The 25,098-nt window shown below is 47.6% G+C and overlaps 1 protein-coding gene across 3 annotated transcripts in view; it reads left to right on the forward strand.

Annotated features, from left to right (window-relative positions):
• The window catches only part of LOC133356529 (collagen alpha-1(VII) chain-like), a 71,803-nt gene that overhangs the window by 25,531 nt on the left and 21,174 nt on the right, over positions 1-25,098 (forward strand). For all 3 annotated transcript variants that reach the window (XM_061574083.1, XM_061574082.1, XM_061574084.1), the window contains 14 exons: positions 364-399; positions 1,505-1,564; positions 2,995-3,039; positions 4,405-4,440; positions 5,826-5,861; positions 11,364-11,423; positions 12,633-12,758; positions 13,701-13,772; positions 15,411-15,446; positions 15,634-15,693; positions 20,359-20,403; positions 22,060-22,095; positions 24,307-24,342; positions 24,590-24,646. In XM_061574083.1, the coding sequence (XP_061430067.1) occupies positions 364-399; positions 1,505-1,564; positions 2,995-3,039; positions 4,405-4,440; positions 5,826-5,861; positions 11,364-11,423; positions 12,633-12,758; positions 13,701-13,772; positions 15,411-15,446; positions 15,634-15,693; positions 20,359-20,403; positions 22,060-22,095; positions 24,307-24,342; positions 24,590-24,646 (741 nt within the window). The remainder of the gene's footprint in view (positions 1-363; positions 400-1,504; positions 1,565-2,994; positions 3,040-4,404; positions 4,441-5,825; positions 5,862-11,363; positions 11,424-12,632; positions 12,759-13,700; positions 13,773-15,410; positions 15,447-15,633; positions 15,694-20,358; positions 20,404-22,059; positions 22,096-24,306; positions 24,343-24,589; positions 24,647-25,098) is intronic.

A 25,098-nucleotide genomic window follows, 5' to 3' on the forward strand; every position in this document is an offset into this window, starting at 1 on the left:
TTCAATCTCCTGATGTCATTTCAATGCCTGTCTCGGTAACCTGCCCCAGCCGTGACAAATCACTTTTTTTCTTTTCCTTCCTTTTTATATCTACACCTTTAAACGCATTTCGACCGGAGCTTGGCTAATCTAAGGCGAGAGCTCGTCCATTTGATTCCGTGCTCTTGCGGTAATGTCCTTGTCCACTTTTGTTTAACCAAAGTCTTACGTTATCACTGCCTTGTCACGGCGTGCCAGCCGGGCCTATTTTTAACGGCTCGGAACAATTGACACGAAGACAACATCACATCAGCGCGTGCCTTGAGCGTGATGGCTTTGAGTTTTTGAAGGTGAATCTGGGAACCCTGTTTTGTTTTCTTTCAGTCTGTACCTGGAACGATTGGACCTAAGGGAGACAAGGTAAAGGGCTCGTGTGTGTGTGTGTTTTACTTCATACAGGAGGAATCGTACGCAAGGAGTTTAAATTGAAAACGACTTTCTTTAGAACGCTTCTTTGTCTTTAGTTTGTTGTGTTTCCCCCATGCCTCCCAACCTCTGATTACATATGGTGCGAAAGAAGTTAAACATACATGCATACTTCCAATTAGCAGGTTTGGCTATGCACAGTGTTGGAATATATGTATCCGTGCCTGCATACACAGTGATATAATTCGTCATTTAAAACAATTGGTATGCATGCCACTCTTATAGCCCAAGGCTATTGCGACGGCGCTCACATTTCACAGACACGGTCTGCAATAGTTTCAAAGTAGGGGGGGCGATGACTCCTATGCATAATCCCTCATTTGAGTAATTAGCGGGTCATTTTATGAATTGAGCAAATTTGCTAGCATTAGCAAATTCCCACCGTGACGCCGGGCACACGATGGCCTGCTCATTTTTAATGACGTCAGGGAATAATCTTTGACGTCTGCTGGAAAGAGGATGGTGCGTGCGTCGTTATTATAGTGCGCAGTATTAACCGGGGAGGACCACCGGATTAGAACCGTGAACCTCTGTAACGAGTGACGAGCGTGGCCACCGCTGGGTCCTGTCAGAGCAACCCCAAGTGTGTCTCACCTGTTATTGTTGTTACCGTTGGACGATCCTAAAAAAATATGCGAGGCGCGTCTGATTGTTTATTAACAGTTCCAAGATTTCGTACATGATTTGGATAAAAGGAATTGAATGTAGCTGCCCCCCATAGCGTTGGTAACCAACTAAGTTTCGTCTCTTGGCATCTCCAATTCTGCCATCTGTCTTCATTTAAACCGACTCTGTTATTAAAGTCACGGATGGATTAAGTGTGAATGAGGTAACATTTCAACACAATTGCTATTATTGCGTCAGTTTTTTTTCTAAATCTGTAATCGTGGAATGCTTTGATGTTGTCTGCCAGCCGAATCGCTCCATGAAAAAAGAGATTCTTTGCTCTTTGGGCTTTACTCAGGAAATACATTTCTGATTCTGGTATGTATACGTGGGCGTGCGTGTCTGTCTGTCTATTTGTTTTGTCTTTTGCCAGGGGGAGCCAGGTGATGTGGCTTTTGGGCCAACAGGGATAAGAGGAGAGAAAGGCGACCGGGTGAGTGTCAGAATCGGAATCGAAATCTTTATTTATCCTGGACGAAATCCGATGCGCTTCCAAGCTCTTTTTCACAGATGACCAGTCAGGCGGCGGGGTCAGCGAGGTCACACCAACAAACAATGCAAAAAATAACAATAGGAGTGCAACGTAGACTCAAGGTAAGCAAGTTACTAAAAATAAATAACTGCAATAAATAAAGTATGAAGTTAAAATTGCACGAGTGCATAAATTCCTGCCGATTTCCCAACACTAAATGCAAGCTTGGGCAAAACAACAACAACAACAGTCCCTGACCACACCAGGACATTTGCACATTCAAATTGAACCATCGATATGCGGTGTAGGAATCAAAGTTGCAAATGTGATTTGTGGTGCAGGACTGAATGAAACCTGCAACCCGTGGGCCACGGCGGAAATCAGTACCGCCTAAGGTGGTAAAATATTCGCCGTACCAATTTGTTTTATGTGACTAATAACAGGAAATTGTTTGAAAAGTCACTCGTTTCAAATGGTTACCACACGAGCCACTGTTGTTGGTCACTTTGAAGATACTAGAACCGCTCGGGCTGTTACCGACGAGTGATGCATCTGGTCTGAGCTCATAGACTACTGGCCGTGATTTGAATCTGCAATAATAATAATCGGCTTTCCCCTTTCTGGCAATTAAACAGGAGGTGTTCAGATGTTCAAGCACCAAGTCTGCATTAACCACACATACTTGTGGCAAAACATGTAAACAAACATGCTCTGATAATTTTCGACTTAAAGCTTTCGTGACTGCAGGGATTCATCTTATTGGTTCTTTCGGTAAAGTCACATAGAAGGGAAATAATAAAAATATATCATCATAAAATAATTCTCACGACGTTTCGGCCACAACGCAAGCAGCCGTCCTCAGGTGAAGAACAGGTCTGTCGGGAAGACAGCATCTGAATGAGTTGTCTTCCCGACAGACCTGTTCTTCACCTGAGGACGGCTGCTTGCGTTGTGGCCGAAACGTCGTGATAATAATTTTATTGTTTTATTTTTATTATTTTATTATTTCCCTTCTACGTGACTTTACCGAAATAACCAAGAAGATGCTCTGATAATGTTTTCATTGTCTATGAAACTGATTGGCCGACACCAAAACGACAGCCTCCTTCATGGCCTCGTCTCGCCAGTGTTTGACCAGAGAACGCCAAAAGGCGAACGGCAAGAAGACAAAGCAAATATCTAGAACACTAATAGCTCAGAAAGGGTAAAAAAAAAAAAATTCTTATTTTTCATCATTATTGATGCTGGCAAAAAAGGTCCCATATATATATGACTGCTCGAACAGCGCCTTGTTGAAGATCATCAAGGGGCTCTGTCTCGGCATGCGTCGCTAACTCTGTGCGAGTTCCTGACTTTTCTATACCTGGACGATCACGTGTCTTCACCTTTAGGGAGAAAAAGGCGACAAGGGACTGGAGGGATTCAAAGGCGATACGGTGAGACAACCTGTATATGACTAATAATAAAATCGTCAGGCTTACATCTGTTGCTGTGCTTGTTTGGTCGATGAGCTCTCGCTGCATGCAGGGGCTGGGACGCTTGGGTTTGTGCGTCAAAAGAGAACTTGTCACCTGAGGATAGTCCGCCACCACCGCTGGGTTCGTTTAGTTAAAGCAAGCTCCAACAAAACATGAGTCCAAATGCATGCCCCGTGCAGGAGGGAAGTCGCCACACTGCTTATCAACTCTGCCTCAATTGGCCTCCTCAGCCTCGTCAAGCGCCGTCACCTCTCGAGCCGGACGAGGGGAACGTCGCTTCTCTGTTGCTGCTGCAATTCACTCCCTCCACAGACTCACACGGAAACCCATAGACTCACACAGAGAACCACACACTCAGAGACCCATAGTCTCACACGGAAACCCATAGACTCACACAGAGACTCATAGGATGAATTTGCTCTGCGACATTGCAAGTATTTGGAAGCAGCTTCGTTGTCCATTGTTGATAAAATCATGGATAACGGCAGATAATAGGAAGATAATGGGGATTTCGCAGACCCTACAGCCATCAGTATTAGGGCCGCGTGTTAAGGGAATTGTGTATATTTTTACTTTTAGGCAGGGGTGCAAATGGGATGAAGTCACGTGGGAAATGCGAATGTGCCAAGCGTAGAGTGAGGCGATTTTTTTAATACCAAGGGTCGAGTTAGCCCCAAAATAGTGTTGTTTTATAGCGCATAGCTGGAGAATAGCCATGTTTCAGAGGTGATTACTTTGTTATGGCCTTTTAATGATGAACAAAAGAAGAAGTAGATATTGAGTGTATATATACATACATACCGTGATGAAACCAATGTCCTGGTCATCCTTTGCCTGGCTGATACAGAGGCACGGCCAGGGCAGTTCATTCAGATCACAGGAGAGTTCACGCACGCCTACGGAAGCCTTACTAAGTTAGCGGAAAGTTTAGGGAGGAGGATCAGAAAAAGTGAATGTGTGGTGGGGGAAGAAAAAAAGTCAAATCCTTGATTCCTTCCAGAATGCAGGCGCAGGGTTCTATCTAATGTTCACTCCCAACACACGGCGTTCCGGCAACATTCCACCACGGTTTTTCTCGGGCAGCGTGATTGAGTATTGGTTATTCCTGCCCGTGCGCCGCTGTCAACGTGACGCAGTATCATGGCTTGTGAGTTTTTTCTTTCTATCGTTATCTATGACAACGCTTTTTGCCCGCCACCCCGCCCGCCTCTCGATGTTATTCGTGATCCGTCGCCGATTGCCCTTCGTGGCGGCTCACGCACGGCCGCGTGTCGTTTGCTTCTGTTTGCCGTGCGTGCGATTCGTGCTGCGTGCGCGCGTTAGGGTGACGTTGGCGACAAAGGAGATCCAGGAGAAACGGTGAGTCGTGGCGAGCCTTTATCAAGACCCATCGTCGCCATCGTCGTCCGCCATGATCTCTCCGCTTCTGGATGAAACGCCTGCCCACAACGTCGTCATCGCTCACGGACTTTGCACGGCGACGATGCGTCGAATCCCTTGCACGCCGGCCGATTTCATCACTCCATCTCCGCGGTGGTCATCCACTCGTGTGTGCGCGTGTGCGCGTGCGTGTGTGCGTGCGTGTGTGTGCGCGTGTGTGCGCGTGTGTGCGTGTGTGTGTGTGTGCGTGTGTGCGTGTGTGCGCGCATGTGTGCACGTGTGTGTGTGCGTATGTGTGTGCGCGTGTGTGCGTGTGTGCTGCCTTCCTTTTTGGCTGTCTAAAGTGGACAGGAGAGCCCCCCCCTGCTAGAGGATATTTCACGCGACTCTTCCACACCGCGACGTGGTGGCGAGTCCCACGCGCTTTACCCCTACCGCGCACGGACCTGTGGGGTGCACGCCAATGTTTGCACGGCGACTGAGGGGTTGACAGGGGTGGTGCGGAGAGACTTCATAGACTGGCACCGTCTTTTCGAACCGGCGACCTCTGTGGAGTGCGCGCGAGCCCAGTTCGTTAACACCGCGGCGGCGGCGGAGAGGAGGAGGGGGGGGCACGCCCTTGGCTTGTTACGAGCCGAATTAATTGACAAACCCAATTTAATATGATTTTTGTTGCCGCAGTCAAATACGTTCTGCTTGAGAACCCGGTTTAATCAGCCACCTGGCCACCTCGCATATAATCAGGTTTTGTGCATTCTTATTGGGGGGGGGTGAGGGGGGGCAGGGAGGATGGGGGGGGCAGGGGAAATGGGGGGCAGGGGAGATGAGGGGCAGGGGGGATGGGGGGGGGGGGGTTTCACAGCGTGGGACTCTCGCTTGAACATTGAACATCAGAACAATACCAGGGGCAGCGTTTGTATTTTTTTTTCAGGCTTCACTCGGCTCATTTCTGACCGCAACGCTGACCCCCCGCGTCGGGGTCATTCCATTGCCCGCATTCAATTCATCCGCAGGGCGACATTTTCAAAGAAACTGGCGCGAAGCGGGCCAACGTGATTTCGAACAAAATTTGCACGGCGTAATGGGGGTTTGTGGCCCTTACGGTTTTGAAGTTATAATGGAAAGCGCGCCACAGTAATACAACTTGTTAGCTTAATTAGGCGGCCAGGTAGGAGGCGTAATGCACCTGCCAGCGGTACGCGCGCAGGCATTGCATCGCGCACAACAATGACGCTGCTCGTTACGGAGTGATTGCGGACGGCCCAGGCATGAACTGCGCATATTGAATCGCTATCTTCGCGCCGCAGTATTTACAATTAGCGCGGCGGTTATTTTTCTCTATTCTGTTTTTTTCTTTCTTGTAGGGATTCAAAGGCCAACCGGGACAAAAGGGCGACAAGGTGAGCTTCATTAACCGTGTTGTATTATTTTTTCTGTATTTTTTAAAATATATATATCTCTGGCACGCCTTTGAACGGTGACTGACAGGGATCGGTGCGCGCCCCTTGGGGTATGCGCGACAACAACAACAACAAAACATTCGCCGCCAATGAGGCAGCCGCCACCGCAGCGGTGGCCATACAACGAGGCGCCCGCTGCCTCCAGTCCAGCGGTGCGGGAGGCGGCGAGGGTTTGGGTTTGGGTTGGGTGGATCGCCCGCACGTTGTGCATCGAGATGGAGGCCGTTAACCCCCCCCCCCTCAGCTATGCCAGGAGAAGGCGGCACGGCAACAAACGTGCCCCCCCCCCCCCCCCACCTGCGCTCCGTCTGTGTGGGATCGAGCGTTTCCACGTCGCACTCGTGGCGTTTTCCCCAGGGGCGCTCCGGTTTAATTCCGCACGTAAACGCTCGTTAATTGCCCAATAACATTTTTATATATAGAGGACTGCAGAGCTTGGGGGGGTGGTAATTTAGCATCGGCTCACCACGTGGCTACCCGTTTCTCTGCTCGTCTGTGATTCCTCGCTCCTCCGAGTCGTTCGCTCTCCCTACGAGAGCGTGTGACTACCCTGTGGCACGTCACAAGTTGAAATTGTTTTTGTACATTCTGCAGAGTGACGCTCGTGATGATTTTGAGTGATGTATTTCAACATCTTCGGTGAGCTCGGAACCACCATCTTAAAGAGAGGGCCCTTGCCTTCAGCATCTGGGAGTTCACCAGCGGCGGTCGAAGCAAGTCTGCCGATGAGACGCTGGATGTGACGACCGGTCCACAGTTTGCTTGTGTGGCATCGATGCCTGCCGAAATTATGAGCTCCCAGAAGGCTGTGCAGTGGATGGATTGTGTCAAGAAAACTATTTTAATAATTGTCGTCTTTACTTTGGTCCTATTATTATTGCTGCACTGCACTACAATCTCCGCTGTCTTCATTCAAATCTTCCCTAGATTCGAATCCTGCTAGCTGGAACTGGCCTGAGTAAAAAAAAGGCACGCTTGCTTTTTCAGTGCAAACATTAGCACTGGGGAGGCATTGGCAACTGGCCATATTTGATTCTCGCAAAACCACCACCTGTCAAGGCCATTAATTTTAAAGCCATTCTGACCTTAATATGTGCTCACTAACAACACTTGCTCCAATATCCAAACCGCAGAATTGGGTATGTTTATTCTGGGTGGTGCTATCGTTAGAGCGATCAAGAGCTCCACTCAAGTCACGCGTTCAAATGCCTGGTCATGGTGTCAGGATTTGAAGGCAATACATTACCGCAGGACTGGGGATACAAAGGTGGCTGGCCATAATGAAATAATAATAAGCTGCATTTCATTATCAGTCCACTGCTGGATGAGGGGGGGGGGGGGGGGGCCTGCGCTCTGTGTTGATCGTGGAGTTTGTTGTAACATTCTCACCCGCCCCGACTGGACATCTGTGAGAAATAACTTCCACTATAAATAAATATTCTGATTCAACCAAACTTCACCACGCTCACCAGCGCAGGTTGGTTAAGGGAAAGGCCCATGGAGGGGTGATGTTGCCAGTAGCACACTCCGCCACCTTCTGTATCACAAGCGCTGACGTTTACACAGGGCCTTTGTGGTGCTGCAGGGAAGTCCCAGGCAAGGTTCGGAGAGCTTTCGCCACCACTTTGTCGAACCCTGGTTCACCGTGTTCACAATGCGGGATCTTTCTCACTACACCGCCTTCTTCTCGACGTGGTCACACAATAGCTGCTTTAAAACAGCACTCAGCCCCAGCGGAGGCCACAGAGAGAGGACGAACACATTACTGAGGGTGCCCAGTTTTTGTTGTGTTGTAAAGCGTCCGTAATGGATGGGCAAACGTGAGAACGCGCGTTTGGCTCGCGTTAAAAGACGCGGCTGGGAAAGTACGGGCTGTTGTGAGTGAGTACGAGACGTACTCCGTTTTCTCTTTGTCTTGCTCAGTAGTAGAAGCCACGGAACAGGTAGGTAGTAGAACACCGGCAAAATACATGAATAGAAACACAACGTGAAGATGAATCGAAATCTGCACACGCACATCTCTCTCCCTCTCTCGCGTGCACGGCTGTTTCTGAAAAAAACAATTTTAGCACCACACGGAGCCACAAAACAGCAGCGCTGAGGTGCGACTCGCAAGCGATCTCCTTTTATGCTCTTCCGAATATATGTGTTTGTTACCATTGGAGTACAAGCCACGAGTGATGTTGTGAATAATTGACAAGATTCACACTGCCTGTAAAGGATAGTGGGGCTTGGGCAGGAAGTGGTCATGGCTAGAATGGGCGATGGCAGATGAAAGAGCAAAATAAGTATAACCAGTAAAAACAAAGTTTTTTACTATAAATCCTTTATATGCGTGGCGGCTAGAGTCCTCTCGTCCTCTGGCTTGAGATGGCTGCCACCTATGGGTCAGATGAATGGCTGCCACCATTAAGCAATTGGTAATTAAATATAATTTATTTTTTCCTAAAAAGTGTAACATTTTGGAAAACATTTTTCACGAAAATACATTGTCATGCACAACGAGTCTGTGTGGAAAATGTCAGCTCGATTGGATCACGGGAAGTGTGTTAAAAAACGACAGAAAGATTTGCACGGTCGTAAGCAAGCAAGCAAGCAAGTGAACTTAATATAAAGGATTTAAAAACCACATCTGACGGGACGTCGTCGACCAAAAGAGACGCAGCGATGAATTCGATGAATTGTTGAAAATCAGGATTGGGGGACCTGGTGGCCCGGCTGCTTTGGGTTGCCTTCATCCAGCAATGGAATTACCAATGGTGGTGATGATGATAATCATTCCATTCTCAAAGACTTTGCAGTTGTCAGAATCAATTTCAATCATTGGGAACTCAAAAGGGTAGGAGAAGCAATGACGCGGTGGTTGATGCGCTGGATTTTGAACCCTGTGATCTGAGTTGGATTTTAAACTTTAAACTAGTTTTATTTTTCCGGAAAAGGCCCCTTGTACGATAGAGCTCTTGTTCAGAAGCGGCCTGGCCACAAATGTTAGCTCAGTGAAGCGGCTTATCATGTGGACATTTATCACACCCAAATACTCAACGCATGTTTCTAAATGTGAAATGGAACAAGTATAACCCGTAAAAACAAAGTTTTTCACTATAAATCCTTTATATGCGTGGCGGCTAGAGTCCTCTCGTCCTCTGGCTTGAGATGGCTGCCACCTATGGGTCAGATGATTGTCCCAGTATTAAGCAATTGGTAATTAAATATTTAATTTGTTTTCCCTAAACAGTGTAAAATTTTGAAAAACATTTTCACGAACATTAATTGTCTGTCACAACGAGTCTGTGTGCAAAATGTCAGCTCGATTGGATCACGGGAAGTGAGTTAAAAAACGACCGAAAGATTTGCACGGTCGTAAGCAAGCAAGCACGCAAGCACGCAAGCAAGCGAACTTAATATAAAGGATTTAAAAACCGGAGGAGCTGGAGAAAAATCCACGCGACCGCAGGGAGAGAGACGCGTAAACTTCTAACGTACAGCAGGCGTCAGGGTCGGGGATCGAACCCACGCGCTCATGTATACCAGGCGAGGTGGTTAACATCTCGCCACCGTGATGCATAACCAACATCAGTGGCTCAGGTCCCCCCTCCTTTAGCTTCATCAACTGATCTGCATGACGAAGTAAAAAAAAAAACCATGACTGACACAGCATGGGGAGGCCATCATCCAGCAGTGGATGAACAAAGGGTTGACAATTGTTATAAGTATTATTCATTGTTCCAAGGTGCGGTTGATGTAATGTCATAAGGAAAATAAGTTTCCATTGGGATAAAAAGCAGTGTAACATCACAATGTATCTGGAATGGCCCCCAGAAGATGGCATCATAGAACTAATTCTAAAATCACTTTATATTGGTCCCTCACCCAAAACTCAATGGCATAGTTTATATTCTATAAAAAAAATTCTAGTTTTCCTGATATCAATAATTTAATAGTTTTTTCAGTTGATGAGGTTCAGTTGATGAGGCCAAAGATATACACAAATTTGTCCTTAAAACTGGCGAGAAAAAACAAATAATGGTATTATGTGCAGTCAAAGTTAACCGGCCTGAAACCCATGGGTGGAGTTTGCAGGGGGGCACGAGGGGACAACGCCCCCCCCCCCCCAAAAGTGGATACCTTTATTAATTTATTTTCAGTAGATTCATAATGTGAGGGACAAAGCGAACCCCCCCACCCCACCCCAAATATAGAAGTCAAACTCCGCGTATGCTGAAACCATCAAGTTACCGCCCCTTGAGAAGGACCTGACTTAACCGTGCACGTGACTTAACCGTGCACGTGACTTAACCGTGCACGTGGCAGAACCGAAGAACCCAGCAGCACCAATCGGCTGCCTGGGGCCGGCACCGCAAGAGGAGCCCCTTTTGCAAAAAGCAAAAAAAAGTCCCCTTTTTATTTCGCCAGTGTCGATTTTTTTTGGCCGCAGAGAGGCGCCCCGCGGTTTGAACCCCACCATCAATCTCTGGAAAGCTCCGAAGGGCTCGCAAACTCCTTCGCCGCGTTCGCGGCAACCCACTTTGACACTTTGCGATCCCATCTCTGTCCCAGTGCTGCGCGGCGCAAAGAAACCCAGGGGAGCCTTCGAAGCCATTCCCTGCAGATGCGTTCGAATTCGTTTGCGAACGTTACGCAACGGCTGCATTGCCTTGTTGAGTCAATGTGCCAAAGTCGAGAGCGGAGAGTTACAAAATAGTGTCGTATATGAATAGAATTTCGCCGGCCTTATTCTGACACCATGCGGAGGGCCTTTGGGCACTTTGCGCTTTGCCCGTCGCCCCCACTGATGACCTCCTCTCCCCCCCCAATGTGTGCAGATACTACTGACTATTGTATGTAGGGTGTGTAGGCAGATGTGCCTGTGGAATACATTTCTTTTTTGGGGGGTGACATTTTTATTTCGACTATTTTTGCAACCCTGTTGGATCAACTTTTTACCACCACGTTTGGGGTTGGGGGTCCAATTCGTTCTATAACTTTCTGATTCAGGCCTTCTGAAAGGATCTCAATTTCGTTGATGGACAAACGGAACGTGGGGCTTTTATAATATAAACTGTCATCTACGCATGAAATTATATAGACATTCCCAGAAAGTAAGACCGCCCTCCAACACAAAGATCGCCCGAAGAGCCTCAACAGACTTTTAAACATCGCCACTAGGGAGACAAAGGCAGCCGGGCGTTGTGCTGGCCACCCACCCCCTCGTGTGCCGTTCCAGCCTTCATAGGTGCTACTCGCTGACAGCACTTGCTCTGACAGTCTGTTGAGGCTATTTGGGGGATCTTTGGGTTTTTTTTGTATTCATATGAATGTGTGCATGTGTCCCTGGTAAGTGCGTATTGCATGCATGTTTGTGTATTCCTATGTGTGTGGTTGTGTGCGTACTCACATGTGCGTGCTCGTGTGTGTGTGTGTGCTTTCATTCTTTATACACAGGGTGAGCCATCTATAGGAATTCCCGGACCCAGTGGGCAACCTGGACTCCCAGGGCAGATGGTAACAACCCTATACATTTACAAAGCACTTACCAGCACACCGCAAAAAGAATTCCAGCGAAGACAAAAATCCTCCCGCCATGTAGCTTCAACAGACTGTTTGTGCAGGTACTGTTAGCGTGCACCCATGAAGGTCAGCCTGGGACACGAGGTGGTGGTGTGGCCAGAACCACCCCGGGCCACCTTTATCTCCCCAGTACTGATGTTTACACACTGCACCAGGTTCCCATTTATGGCTGAGTCGACAAAGAAGGGGCTCTGGACCGGTCTATATGTTCACCACGGATGTTGGCCTTGAGCAGCATTTGAAATTGGATTGTAAAATTTGTCTCAGCGCACTAATCACTCCAATACCGGCTCTCCCTAAATGGACACACGCACGCATGTGGCTAAATTAGACACGCTGTAATGCACACAATCATTCAAAGCGTATACAATCCCAACACCCACGGGGATGCACTGGTCTCATTTACTCGGATATTTCAGTTGCATTTTTAAGAGATGAATCATTTTTATTATGAATTTACTCTGTGCAAGGGGAATTGAGCGCAGCATTATATTGAGATGTGGTGGGTATCACAATGAGGATGAAATTAGCCAGAACTTTCTCCGTCATTTGTTCCTTTGTGGTATCATTATTAGTAATGCTGACACAGTTACGTGGGTGGGCGCGTGCGTGTGGTGCGTGTGTGTCATCTGGGGAGCGCTAGTCCAGTGGTTACTGCACTGCGCTACTAACCTGGTGGCCCGAGTTCGATTCCTGCTCACGACCAACAACAGTGGTGAATATTTGAAACGGTTCCTGGGCCCTCCCCTAGGTTGACTCAGCCTTAAATGGGTACCTGGTACAGTATATAAATATCAGAACTGGAGAGACAAAGGTGGCAAAGTGTGCTGTTGACCGCCGACCCGATTGTATGCCTGTGTGTATGTTGAGCTTCTTATGCTAATCGGAGGTGCGGCCTATGTGTGCCGTGACGGCCTTAATAGGTGCTCGCTAACAGCACATGCCTGTCTTAAGGATATTGGGGGGATCGTTGTCTTATGTTGTGGCGAGTGGTGGCACAGTGGTTCGTGCACTACTCTAAGGGCCTGGTGACCTGAGTTTGATTCCCAGCACTTGAGGATCATCAAAAACACTCTTTGGAAAAGCATTGCAGAATGCCATGGCTTTGCGTGATGTTTCTTCCTCGTCTATATCCTTTCACAGGGAGTCTCGGGACCGCCCGGCCTCCCCGGGAACCCAGGTCCTCAAGGGATCCAGGGAAATTCCGGCCTTGCCGGGACCCGTGGAGAGACTGGCGCGCCGGGCCAGATAGGCCCTCCGGGAGAGAAGGTGACTGACATTGATTAACCAGGCCACGGAGCAACACGTGTCTGGGATACGTGGCGAGATGTTAACTACCTCGCCTGGTGTACAGGAGGTCGTGGGTTTCGATCCCAACCCTGACGCCTGCTGCTGTATATTTGGAGTTTGCAGTGTCTCTCACTCCGTGGTCGCGTGGATTTTTCTCCGGGTCCGCTGGTTTTTCCCTCCACATTTCAGAAACGTGCGTTTAGAGTATTTGGCCGCTGTACATTGCCACGTGATACGCCACTTGCCTTTAGGGTCTCATTTGTGGCCAGGTTGCTTCTGAAAAAAAGTTGTATGGCTCCGTGGACCTTACCTAGTAAAATAAAAGTAGTTTAGAAATATTTTTTAGTGGCTGTTCCCGTTTTCTTTGAACTATAAGATGCACCCCAACTATTGGGGTTATTTTGAGATAAAAAAAAATATTTTATAATCGAGAGAATGCCATACAACCAGGAAACCCTCCTGAAACAGAGTCAGGAGACTCAGTTAGGCTTTCCTGGGTTAACAAACGACCCAATAATAATAATAACAATACATATACACAGGGTTATTGTATCAAATGCACGTGGATATTTGTATAGTGTCAAAGGCCAAGTTAAAAATGAATGGGTTTTCATGGTTATTGGCATTGATGATGATAATGACGATGCCACCACAACACCTCACCGTCTCTTCTTTCCGTCTATCAGATACTGAAACTGGTCACCCAGTTGGCACTTGACCCATGGTCTCGGAATCATGGGTCCGCTGGACAGTGCTGCTAACCACAGCACCACTGCTCCTCTACAAACTATATTTACCCATAGTGTTTTTTTGGTTATAATTTCAAACGATCGTGGGAACTATCTGAATCACTATTTTGAAAGAACGAGCTTTTCGGCCTGCCTTGATTTCGCTCATGCCACTGTTGTATTCTCTTTGCAGGGTCCCCTTGGATTTCCTGGCAGGGATGGTGACATGGGCCCGTCCGGCCCTCCTGGACCCATAGGGCCTCCGGTAGGTGCAACACAGACAACCATCCCACATCGTAAACGTGTCTTGTGTGTCAATTAAACTTGGTAAAACAAAGATATACATTGTATTCAGTTGATCTGCACGTGTGCAATATCACTCAATACGCAGCAATTGCACGACCGTATTATTGCGCAAAGTGTCTCCTGTAGATTGCACGAGAGGGAAGTATACAAAGTTTGTTGTTTTGTTGAAACGTAACAGGATGACTACGTACATTCTATAATGCGAACGAAAAGCAAAGCCGCTTGGGAATATAACTTTTGCCACAGTGGTGCTGGAAAAACAAAACAATTGAATGCATAAACGTAGTCACTCTGAATGGATCTTGCACATCAATGCACGGACCGAACGAGTGGAGATAGTAGCTGCTGTTGTTTACGGGTCAGTTTCCTCCAAACACAAAGTATATTGCGAGCTGCGATCTCGCCCCGGAGGTCACCACGGGTGGTGGTGGAAATCGACATCGCAACAATTCTAATAACTTCAACTTGTAATACGCCGCACAGCATCATCTCGCTCGCGAAGAGAGAGAGAGAAAACAACTCAGAGGTTTGGAACCAAGGACAAGCAAGGAGGTAGCCGCGCGATGAGTCAGAGCCAACAATTTCCCAAGCTCTGCAGTCCTCGATATACAAAGGTGTTATCGACCAATTCATGAGCGTTTAGATGAGTCCACATTTTCTGCTGTACGGTATTCCCCTGGCGAGCCAAGTTACGAGCATCTCCTCGACAATCACGCGAAGGGAGTTTCACAACAACATCTGTGTCTGCCGTGATCCACCAACACCCTCACCGCTGCCTCCGCAGCGCTGGGTTACAGCAGCCACGTGACATAGCCACCACCGCCGGCCATGAAAGCATGGGAACAAAAAACTACGACGTTTCGATCGCAACAAACGTGGACGACCGCTCGTGTTGCGATCGAAACGTCGCAGTTTTTTGTTATTTTTTGTTATTTTCTTTGAACCTATCTACGTGACTTTTCCGAAAGACCCAAGAATATGAATTCCTGCAGTCACGAAAGCTTTAAGTCAATATTGATCTTGACTTCAGGCGTGAGAAAGCTTTTAAACCTAGGGTAAGGAGCTATATTGGTACAAATTTCACCAACACATTGATAAGTACAAATTAAATCTTTGTCAGCGTGGCAATGTTGTCGGGTGACGGAGGGTTGATAACAAGACTTTTGGCATAAAACTAATACTCAGACAAAGACAAAGATCCCCCGTATAGCCTTAAGAGCCTGTTGCGGAAAGTGCTGTTAGCGAGCACCTGCGAATCCCGCCACACGAGAGTGGGTGGGTGACCAGCACCACGGCCGGCCGCCTTTGTCTCCCCACACACCGCACCGGGCACTCATTCGGAGCTGAACCGACCGAGGGGGAGTCAGAGGACCGGTTCGGATAATCGTCACCGGTGTCGGCCGTGAGCGCCGATCAAACTCGTGCCTCTGCTGAGTCCATAGTGCAGCACGCTAACCGCTACATGACCGCTCCGCTACATAGCCACAATCCAACGAACAAATATGGATAAAAACTGGGATGTGTTGCTAAGGATATTGAATATTGCGTTGTTTCTCTTGTCACGTGTGAACGTCTGCGCTGTGTTTGTGCGCTGCAGGGCCTTGTGGGCTCCAGGGGAGACAAGGGTGACAAGGTAGGCCTGCCGAGTGACGTCAGCCGCTTGCTGTGTATCCTCGGCACGCGGAGATTCCTTCAGCCAGTTCTGCAACGCCCGATTCGACGGATTGTAGTAGGATACGAGGAAAATGATCGCCGGCAATGTGAAGTTTCAGTTTTTTATGAATTGTCTTCACGTGACGTGTGACTCCTCCTTGTTGTAGGGAGAGACTGGGGTAGGAACACCTGGACTGAGAGGAGAGAGAGGTGAACCTGGAATTCGGGTACGTATTTGGGCCTATGTGCATGTGTGTTGTTGTTGGTGTTGTGTGAGTGCATGGTGGTGTAGTGGTTTGGGGAGTGGTAGTGTAGCGGTCAGCGTGCTTCGCTACGAACCCGGCGACCCGAATTTGATTCCCGCTCACAGCCAACACCGGTGATAGTGATTATCTGAACCGGTCCTGGGTCACCCCTAGCTCGACTCAGCCTCCAATGAGTACCTGGTGCAGTGTGTAAACATCGCCACTGGGGAGACAACGGCGGCCGGGCGTGGTGCTGGCCACCCACCCCCTCGTGTGCCATTCCGGCCTTCATAGGTGCTCGCTTAACAGCACTTGCCCCTACAGTCTGTTAAGGCTATACGGGGATCTTTGTCTTTGTAGTGGTTAGCACGCTGCGCTACTGACCTGGTCACCCGAGTTCGATTCCACTCATGGCCAACACCATTGATAGCGATCAACTGAACCGGTCCTGGGTCACCCCTAAGTCAACTCAACCTCAAATGAGTAGCTGGTGCGGTGTATAAACATGAGCTGGTGCATCTACCAATTCATGGCAGTCAACCCTGAACACTTGGCTCTGTCCCGTGACCCCCCTGCCAGCCTCGCATACTTCGCGCGATGCCCTCAAGATGCACCGAGCCTGGCACAAAAGCCGTGGTGACGTTGCTGCCATTTAGTGACGAACAGCGGTTGTTGTTATGCAAGTGGGTGAATCGCTTAAAGTCTAAAATAAAAATAATCTATTCTTAATTCACATTGCATTGCTGAATTGTGACGATTCATTTAATTTCTGAAATTGGCGGAATTGAGTTTTAATTGCGACAAAAAAAGCAAAAGTTATTCCTTGAGGCTGTGCTCGCCTCCTATTCATAGCCCTGAGCCATTGGGGAAAATTCCACATTCTTATGACAGGGGCGAGTATATCCAGAGAACAACCATTATTGACGTCCGCACAAAGCGGTACTCACTTTATTGACCGTGCAGGGATGATGGCCGGCGTCAAGCCCCAACCAGGCTTTGAACTCTCAGCCTTCCCATTTACGAGCTGCTTGCAACGATCACTGAGCCACACCTCTGACATCGATGTACGTCAGAGTTTGCGCGCATGTGCATCTCACGGGTTTGTGCTTGCAAGACACGTACCGATGCGCTGGGAATGTATGAAGGACAAAGATCCCCCGAATAGCCTGAACAGGCTGTTGGGGCAAGTGCTGTTAATGCAAGAGGTAGCCAGCACCACACCCAGCCACCTTTTGTCTTCCTGGTGACGACGTTTACACATCACACCATGTACTCAATGGAGGCTGAGCCGACCTAGGGGAGGGCCATGCCCGGATCAGATAATCGCCACTTGCGTTGCCCGTGAGTGGGAATTGAACTCGGGTCATGCCGGGTTCATAGCACGGCACGCTAACCACTACACCACCGCTCGCTCTTATGCGCACACACACACACACACGTACGCGCATGGGGTGCGTGCGCTGGTGCATGAGTGCGCGTGCGTGCGTGCGTCCACTTGAATCCAGACACATTTTCGCTCGGCTCATTTCTCTACCGGAGATAAGGGCCCAGTGGTTTCAATCTCTCCCTGCGCCCACTTCTCTTCAATCACGCTGCATTGAGCAGACACACACGTTATTTGAACCACACATCCCAGCCATCACCTGCATGTGCCCACTCGCCGTGCATTCACTCCAAGCCTCCTTACACATTTGGGCAAAGCAAAAGGCGACGACCCCCCTCCCCCATATAGCCTGTATGCACTGTTGGGGCGAGTGGTCTTTGGCAAGACACCTTGGTTCACGCATTGAAACCAATTTGGGTGCATGTCGAGATGCAAGGAAACGTGAAGCATCTACTGGATATCTTCGACAAAAAGCTTTATAAGGTCATCGGATTCCTCCAGTATGAATAGATATTCTGAAAAAATACGATTATGTTAAAAATGTTAAATGATGATAAAGGAACTGCCCGTCAGAGGTGGAAATTCCTCGTTACCCTGTATGAAGCCACTCTTTCCATAGGATGACCTCCGTTAAGAGTTGGCACTAAGTGGTATTTATTTGAAAACGATCAACTATTTTATCAGCTCCCACGGGGGGATGCTTCGCTGAGTTGATCCCTGACCTTGCAACTTTGAACTCGCAGCTGTCCAACTGTGGAGTTCCAGTGCTTTAACCGCAGCGCCACCCGTTGCTGATTAAAGGCATTTACGTGATTGGGCAGGCGCTTAATATTGAGAGACAATTTTTTTAATTTGAAATATAGTGCTACAAATAAAAAAAACTGAATTGGGGTGGTGCTGCTAATTCCACGCGAAAGTTACAGAGTTGTGTAATTGGAGCACCATATTCGAAGGGCCTGTGGTAAATCGGAGCTTAGGAAATGAACGTTCTTATATGCAAACTCTGCGGAGATTATGCAGATTTTTAAAAAAATATTTTTAAATGTGAATCAAATAATATGCAGCTTTATTAAGGAATAGATGTTTGCATGACCGGCAGGATTAAGAACTAAAAGCATGCGTGTGTCTTTTTTTAAGGGTTTAATTCTCAAATAATTACGGATTTGGAAATTGTATTATAGCAACCATCTCACTCGGTGATCAAACCTGTCACAAAATCAGCAAACGTCAACAGATGAATCCAGTCACTGGTCGTGACATTACCCAACATTCCCATTGCTTCCTTCCTCCTGCCAAGATCACGCGTCTGTTGCAACAGTTGGCACTCCACGTCCAAGGTTTCATCTCACAGTCTCATCGCTATCGCCATCTGCTTTTTTTAGGCCTTCTGACCTTGATCACAAAAAAAATAACAAGCAGAGCTATGCAGCACAGCGGGCACTAACCTGGTAAAACACAAACAATATTTTGGTTAGTAAGTGAGTGAAGCGAGCTACTCCTCCAATGCCTCTCTCAGTTACTTGCCCTCCAACATCCTCCTCACCGTGTCCCACCCATCGCAACCTTCACCCTCAAAAAGACAAAGATCCCCTGTGTAGCCTTAACTGACTGCTGGGGTAAGTATGGTTAGCGAGCGCCTATGAAGACCAGCACGTCACACGAGGGGGTGGGGGGCCAGCACTACGCCCAATGGCGATGATTTGAGGCTAGGTCGACCTAGGGGAGGCCCAGGACCGGTTCAGATAATCGTCACTGGTGGTGGCCGTGAGCGGGAATTGAACTCGGGTCGCTGGGTTCGTAGCGCGGTGCGATAACCGCTACGCTACCGTTCCCCACAACCCCCTGCGTGACGCACATCGACGCCTAAGAACACAAAGGGTTCTCGACTGCGTCCACGCTCTCACTTGCCCACTCTGATCACGGTGCACGGGGCCCATCCAAAACCTCTGCCATCAACTACACATTCATCATCGTGAGCTACGGTGAATCCACTGCTGGATGAAGGCCTCCCCTAGCCGCAGCCGCCGCCTCTCACGGTCCTGCGATGTAACGAGCCAGCTGATTCCGTTGCTCCGCGCCACAAATCATCGGACGGGATTTAAGCCCATCAATCTTCGTGTTCTGATTACGCGTAAAAGCATGCTCTCCAATAATGACCTCCTTTTCCCCCCCCTATCGAATGATTATCCTTTGCCGGCTAATTACGTGCGATGGAATAAAGTTCAGTATGACATTGATTCAAGCTAAAGAGTTCGTTACGAAATGCTGAGTTGAGTGTGACTACGCGCTTGTCTACGCTGAAGGAAAGACGTGCCACGGAAAATATGACAAATTTTAATTAAAGTGGTACAAAACTCTTGATTAAACATTACAGAAATTTGGAAAAGATAATGACATAAAAGTTTAGATGGAAATGAATCTAATTATTTTACTAAAAATAAACAAGAGTGGTGTTACACAACAGCTCTGTGATAGGAGCTTTAATAAACAATGGCAGTTTTGTTTTAACTTTAATTTCATCCAAAGTGCGCCATTGATCTCTGAATTACATTACACGGCTTTTGAGTCACTGCCACTGGTAAATAGACACCCACGAACAAAAGGTGGTTAATTCTTATTCGGGTCACAGGTCAGCTTAGCTAATCATCATCTCATGCAGAGCCAATCAAATAAGTAGCACAGACGTGGCCTGGTGACTCGGGAGCTAAATCATTCAGCGGACCCTGCTGAGATCCTGGATTTTAAACCTACATTCGTCACCTGCGATCAAACCGGGCTGTCAGGTTGTAGCGAGTTCATGGTCTCAGCTGAGTCCATCAGTGTCCAAAAAAAAACCATTCAAATGTATTTTTCACTTTCTCAATTTTGGCAAATTTCCAGCTTTGAGAATTCGAATGGTTGCTTTTTGACTTCAATGCTGCGAATATCTCGGCAGCAGAGCAGGCAGGAAAGGACAGTGGCCTGGAGTGCATCAGAGGTCACCTTAAGTGATCTGAGAAGCAGTTTCCGTGATATCCAGTTGCATGAGCTATTCTCTAACATGGGGCCGATGCACTGCTCTGCAGTAGTTTCGGACGGACATACATTAATCCAATTGCTTGAGAGTGAAAGCACGGCAAAAAGATTACTGCCACTTAAGCATGGAAAAGTGTGGCCCCTGGCATGGGAACGTGGCATTTCCACCACTGGCTCGTGGCTGCTGTTCAAGTAATCCGTACGCTGCGTACGCACGTGCCTCAATGTGAGTGTTTTGTTCCTCGTAGGGAGAAGACGGAAGACCCGGATTAGTCGGTCCCAAAGGTTCCATGGTGAGAGCATCTTACTACAGTTGGCACATGACCGGCGTTGTGGAGTAATTGTGTCGCTCCAATCGGATGCCAGTCGGACAAGCAACGGTCAGCACGCTGGACTTGCAATCCTCGCGGCGCTCGGCAGTTGAAACAGTGAAGGAAGTTTCTTAAAATACTCCCTCCACTCAGCAGGAGACATGGGCACAACCACAGCTAGCCGATCGTCGTGTCGCGTGTGGCGGGGTAAAGTGTGGCGACTCCCACCCCCATTCAAGACGTCTGGCCAGTGTGGAAGAGTAGGCAAAGTACTCTCTTAGAGTGGCTCCATAGACCCAAGGGCACTCAGCATCCGGGTGGCCAGCATCAGCATGATCTTTGGGCACAATATCAATCGGCGGAGAACAAAACCTCAGTCCCAGATCTGCCCCTAACAGATCCCATCACCCACACCGGCCCTCTGGGAGTACATCATTTTAACAGCGTACTCTGGACCGGTTTCGACATTCAGTGTCTCATTAACAGGGTCAGGATCCCTTGAACCAATGTTGGCGAACCGCCAGCATTGGGTCAGCATGTGTGTAGGGCAGGACCATCACTCGGAGACATGGGTCCTAGTTTGACACGAAACTATATAATACATTGGATACGTAATAAAATAAAAACAATTACGTGTACAGGAGGATATTTTAAGCAGACATTGATTATTAATTTAGTTAATTGTATTCTCCGCAATGATGCTTTATGTAACATTTAGTTGAGCGTGGAAGCAGCCACATGCGTGGTCTCTGCCACACAGATGCCTGCTCTCTCAGAGGTAACTATCGTCGGTGTGACGAGCACATTTGCCAGCTACTCCCCCGCACCCTCTAGACACATTAAATTAAAACTATTTCAATTCTTATTTGACCAGGTAAGGCCCACTGAGCTAAGTCGTTCTTTTTCAGAAGCGACCTGGCCACAGTTGAAGGCTCAACGAAGTGGCTCTTCATCGTGTGGAAATGTACATCAGCCAAATCATCGAAACGCTCGTTTCCAAAGTCGTCAATGATCGTGACGACAACGCAATTTATTGCGCGCACGAATATTTCACAGATAACAATAAGTGACCGCGACTCTGCAGCACAAATAAGGACAGCCGTCAATGGGTCATGAAACACATTTAGATGGCTGGCAACATAAATAGTTTTTAAAAAATGTTTTTTTAAATGGTGACGCTGGCTTGCATTGGCTGTTGTGCACGATCCATAAATATGCTAAATTCCTGTTGATATGCAAATTCATTTGTCAAGGCTCCCTCCTCCTCCAACCCAGCTTAAATATACGCTGCCAAGCTTGGTGGTGTTCATTCAGACGCTGCCTTTCCGACAGCCCTGTTCTTCACCTGAGGACGGCTGCTTGCGTTGTGGCCGAAACGTCCTGAGAATTATATTTTTTAATGTTTTATTTTTATTATTTTATTATTTCCCTTCTACGTGACTTTACCGAAAGAACCAAGAAGAAGAAAAATGAACGACGCGGAGATCTCGCTGCTATGCTCGACAATGACGAAGAGCCATTGCCTGATTCATCGCGTATTTATCATCCGTATTTCTTTTCTATCCCCGTCTTCGGGCGTTACGCCTTGAGACGAGTTTCACGTCACAATGAATGTCACTGTTTCTTGTCTCAACGCAGGGTCTCCCTGGTCTCTCGGGAGACATTGGAACGAAGGTATGTTGTTGCCGAGTCGCTGTGCGGTGGCAGTAGATGCGTTCCAAAAAAAATAGGGGGGGGGGGGCACGCAAAGTGAAAGCACGCAGGGCAGCTGCGTGCCGCGAGTAGCTCGCTCAGGACACAGACTTCGTGTTGTCCCACGTCCAACCGCATAGCCGCGTGTACTGGAGAACCCCCTCTGAACGACCACTCCTGTTAACGATGGGCCTCCATAGAGCCAAATGTGTAGTGTATAGTGTAGTCTATAGTAGTGTCGTGTATAGCAGTGTAGTGTATAGTAGTGTAGTGTATAGTGTAGTGTATAGTAGTGTAGTGTATAGCAATGTAGTGTATAGTAGTGTAGTGTAGAGCAATGTCCATGTAGTGTATAGTGTAGTATATAGTAGTGTAGTGTAGAACCCCTCTTAACGACCACCCCTGTTCACGACTCATCACTTTACAACGAGCCTCCATAGAGCCAAATCTATAGTTTACAGTAGTGTAGTGTATAGTGTAGTCTATAGTGTAGTGTATAGTAGTGTATAGTGTAGTGTATAGTAGTGTAGTGCCACCAAAGAGCCCAATGTGTAGTCTATAGTGTAGTGTATAGTAGTGTAGTGCCTCCATAGAGCCCAATGTGTTCGCTTACCGACCTTTCCCCTGTTAATGACGGGCTGTTGTAGGTACAGTAAATATTAATTCATGCATCGAGTAACCGTGTTTATTTTAATATTGTGTGTTTATAATGTTAGTATATTTATGTATTAATATTATAAAATACGTTCTTTGGGTGAAAAACGTTCATTTCGATGCTATTAGAACGAATGAAGCCTTTAACGTGTATTTCCTATGCTCGCTTAACAACCAAATCACTTAACGGCCGGTTTTGTGGAACCAATTTGCCGTCGTGACAGGTGAGCTGTATATACTGTGCACAGAACGAGGGAAACCCGAGTAATCTTTTAAGTTATGCGTCTTTGTAAATACAGTATTTTGTTGATAGTCATATTTTTACCATCCTTTTTTCATCAACCAATATGAATGACATCACAAAAGTATGGACGCAACGTGGGAATTCACACAAGCCTCCGATTAGCGACTGTTGGCTACGTGCGGCGTGAAAGAAGTTCAGCATGCGTACATAATGTTCCTACTTTTTTCGTTTTCCTGGCAGCAAGATCAAAAAATATAAATGTGTGTGTGTGTATACCTCATTCAATGCTTCCATCACGGGTGGCCAAACCCATGCTCTAAGCCATGCGAGCCCAGTGGTTTGACACGGCCATTATGTGGCGTCGTGCTACATTAGCCTCTCCGTCGCGTGGCGCTATTTGGAACACAAATGGGCCATTGTCACAGCCAATATCAATTCATGCAGAAGTGGGGGGGGGGGGGGAGTTTTCTGTTGACGTTTTTAATTTTTCTATTCCAGCGCCGGTAATTGAAGTATTCTTTTTTTTTCTCTCCACTTTTCATTCGATGAATTCACTTCGCTTCGAGCAAAGGTGACCGGCATTTGTTTTTGTCTAGCGTAAACAATAACAGCATCAGCTCGCCATTGCCGAACGCCTGCTAACAAAACACATCTCTTGAACGAACGGCAAATGGCGTTTGTGTCGAAATGGGGAGCAAACGCCCTTTGTGCGGTTTCATGAAAATACCTTGGCCAATGGGAATGTTCTTATCGTTGGAAAACGTGTCCATGCATTTAAATAAAAACAAGGTTAATATTATTATTATTTAGTTTACTCTTGGAATGTCTCAGCAAAGTCTCAAGGCTCCATCTCAAGAGAGTCCTTCTTTGGTATTGTTTGGCCGATTTCTCCAAAATAATAATGTAAGCACATTTTTAAACAACAACATGAAAAATAAGCACAATATATAGCGCCCATGTGCCACGGGTCGGACGCAATTTTCCATCGAGAACTCACGAGGCACGGAGCCAAAGCTCAAAGCTCCTCGTACACCAAACTAAATGGATGAGATCCTGGTCGGGTGAGGGCTGAAGAGGTGAGGGGCATGATGTTTCTCTGTGATTTTACCCAGATCGGTAACTTGCCGAGGAATTCTTAAAGTGTGGACAGTGACACCAGCACACGTGGCCTGCTGTCTTTCTGAGCGATGCCACACGGGATCTTGGACGTCTGCTGCGAAGCAGACTTGCGCACTAACTAACGCACATCGAGAGAAGTTTCATTTTTGTTTAAATGTGTCATCATTCTCTTTCAGGGTGACCCTGGAAGTCCTGGGTCTAAAGGTGACAAGGTACGGATTTTTATTTTTTACAGATTTTTCTATCTTTTACTTTACTTATCATCAACTGTGTAAACCAGAGGTATCTCTGTGATATCCACTTACTTGGGGCCGTTATTTCCAGGGATCACAAGGGATTGTTTGTCGCAGGTTATGACACCGATATCACAATCTGGATAACGTTGCGGACAAAGAAAATGTATTGAATACTCATCAATTATATTTCCTGTTCGTTGGCCCTGTGATTATTGCTGTGCAGGGAAACTCAGTGGGTGTTGAAGGACTACCCGGAGCGAGAGGCAACAAAGGAGAGCCAGTGAGCACGAGCATCACCCACACCCACAACCTACAAAGACAAAGATTTCCCGCATAGCCTTAACAGACTGTTGGGGCAAGTGCTGTTAGCGAGCACCTATGAAGGCCGGCATGCCACACGAGGCGGTGGGTGGCCAGCACCACGCCCGTCCGCCTTTGTCTCCCCAGTGGCAATATTTAAGCACCACACCAGGTATTTATTTGAGGCTGAGTCAACCTAGGGGAGGCCCAGGACCGGTTCAGATAATCATCACTGGTGTTGGCCATGACCAGGATTCGAACCCGGGTCGCCAGGTTTGTAGTGCAGCGCGCTAACCTACACACACACAGACGCACTCTCTCTAAATCGGCGATTCTTAATCTTTTCTGGGGGAATGCACACATAAGCATGGATACCGTGCAGGATACATTTTGAAAGTGGCAATGGTAAAAGTCAGCATCACGTTCTGGTGA

Source organism: Lethenteron reissneri, chromosome 54, assembly GCF_015708825.2.
Source record: "Lethenteron reissneri isolate LAM-NWPU_2019-01 chromosome 54, ASM1570882v1, whole genome shotgun sequence".
NCBI classification, from domain to species: Eukaryota; Metazoa; Chordata; class Hyperoartia; order Petromyzontiformes; family Petromyzontidae; genus Lethenteron; species Lethenteron reissneri.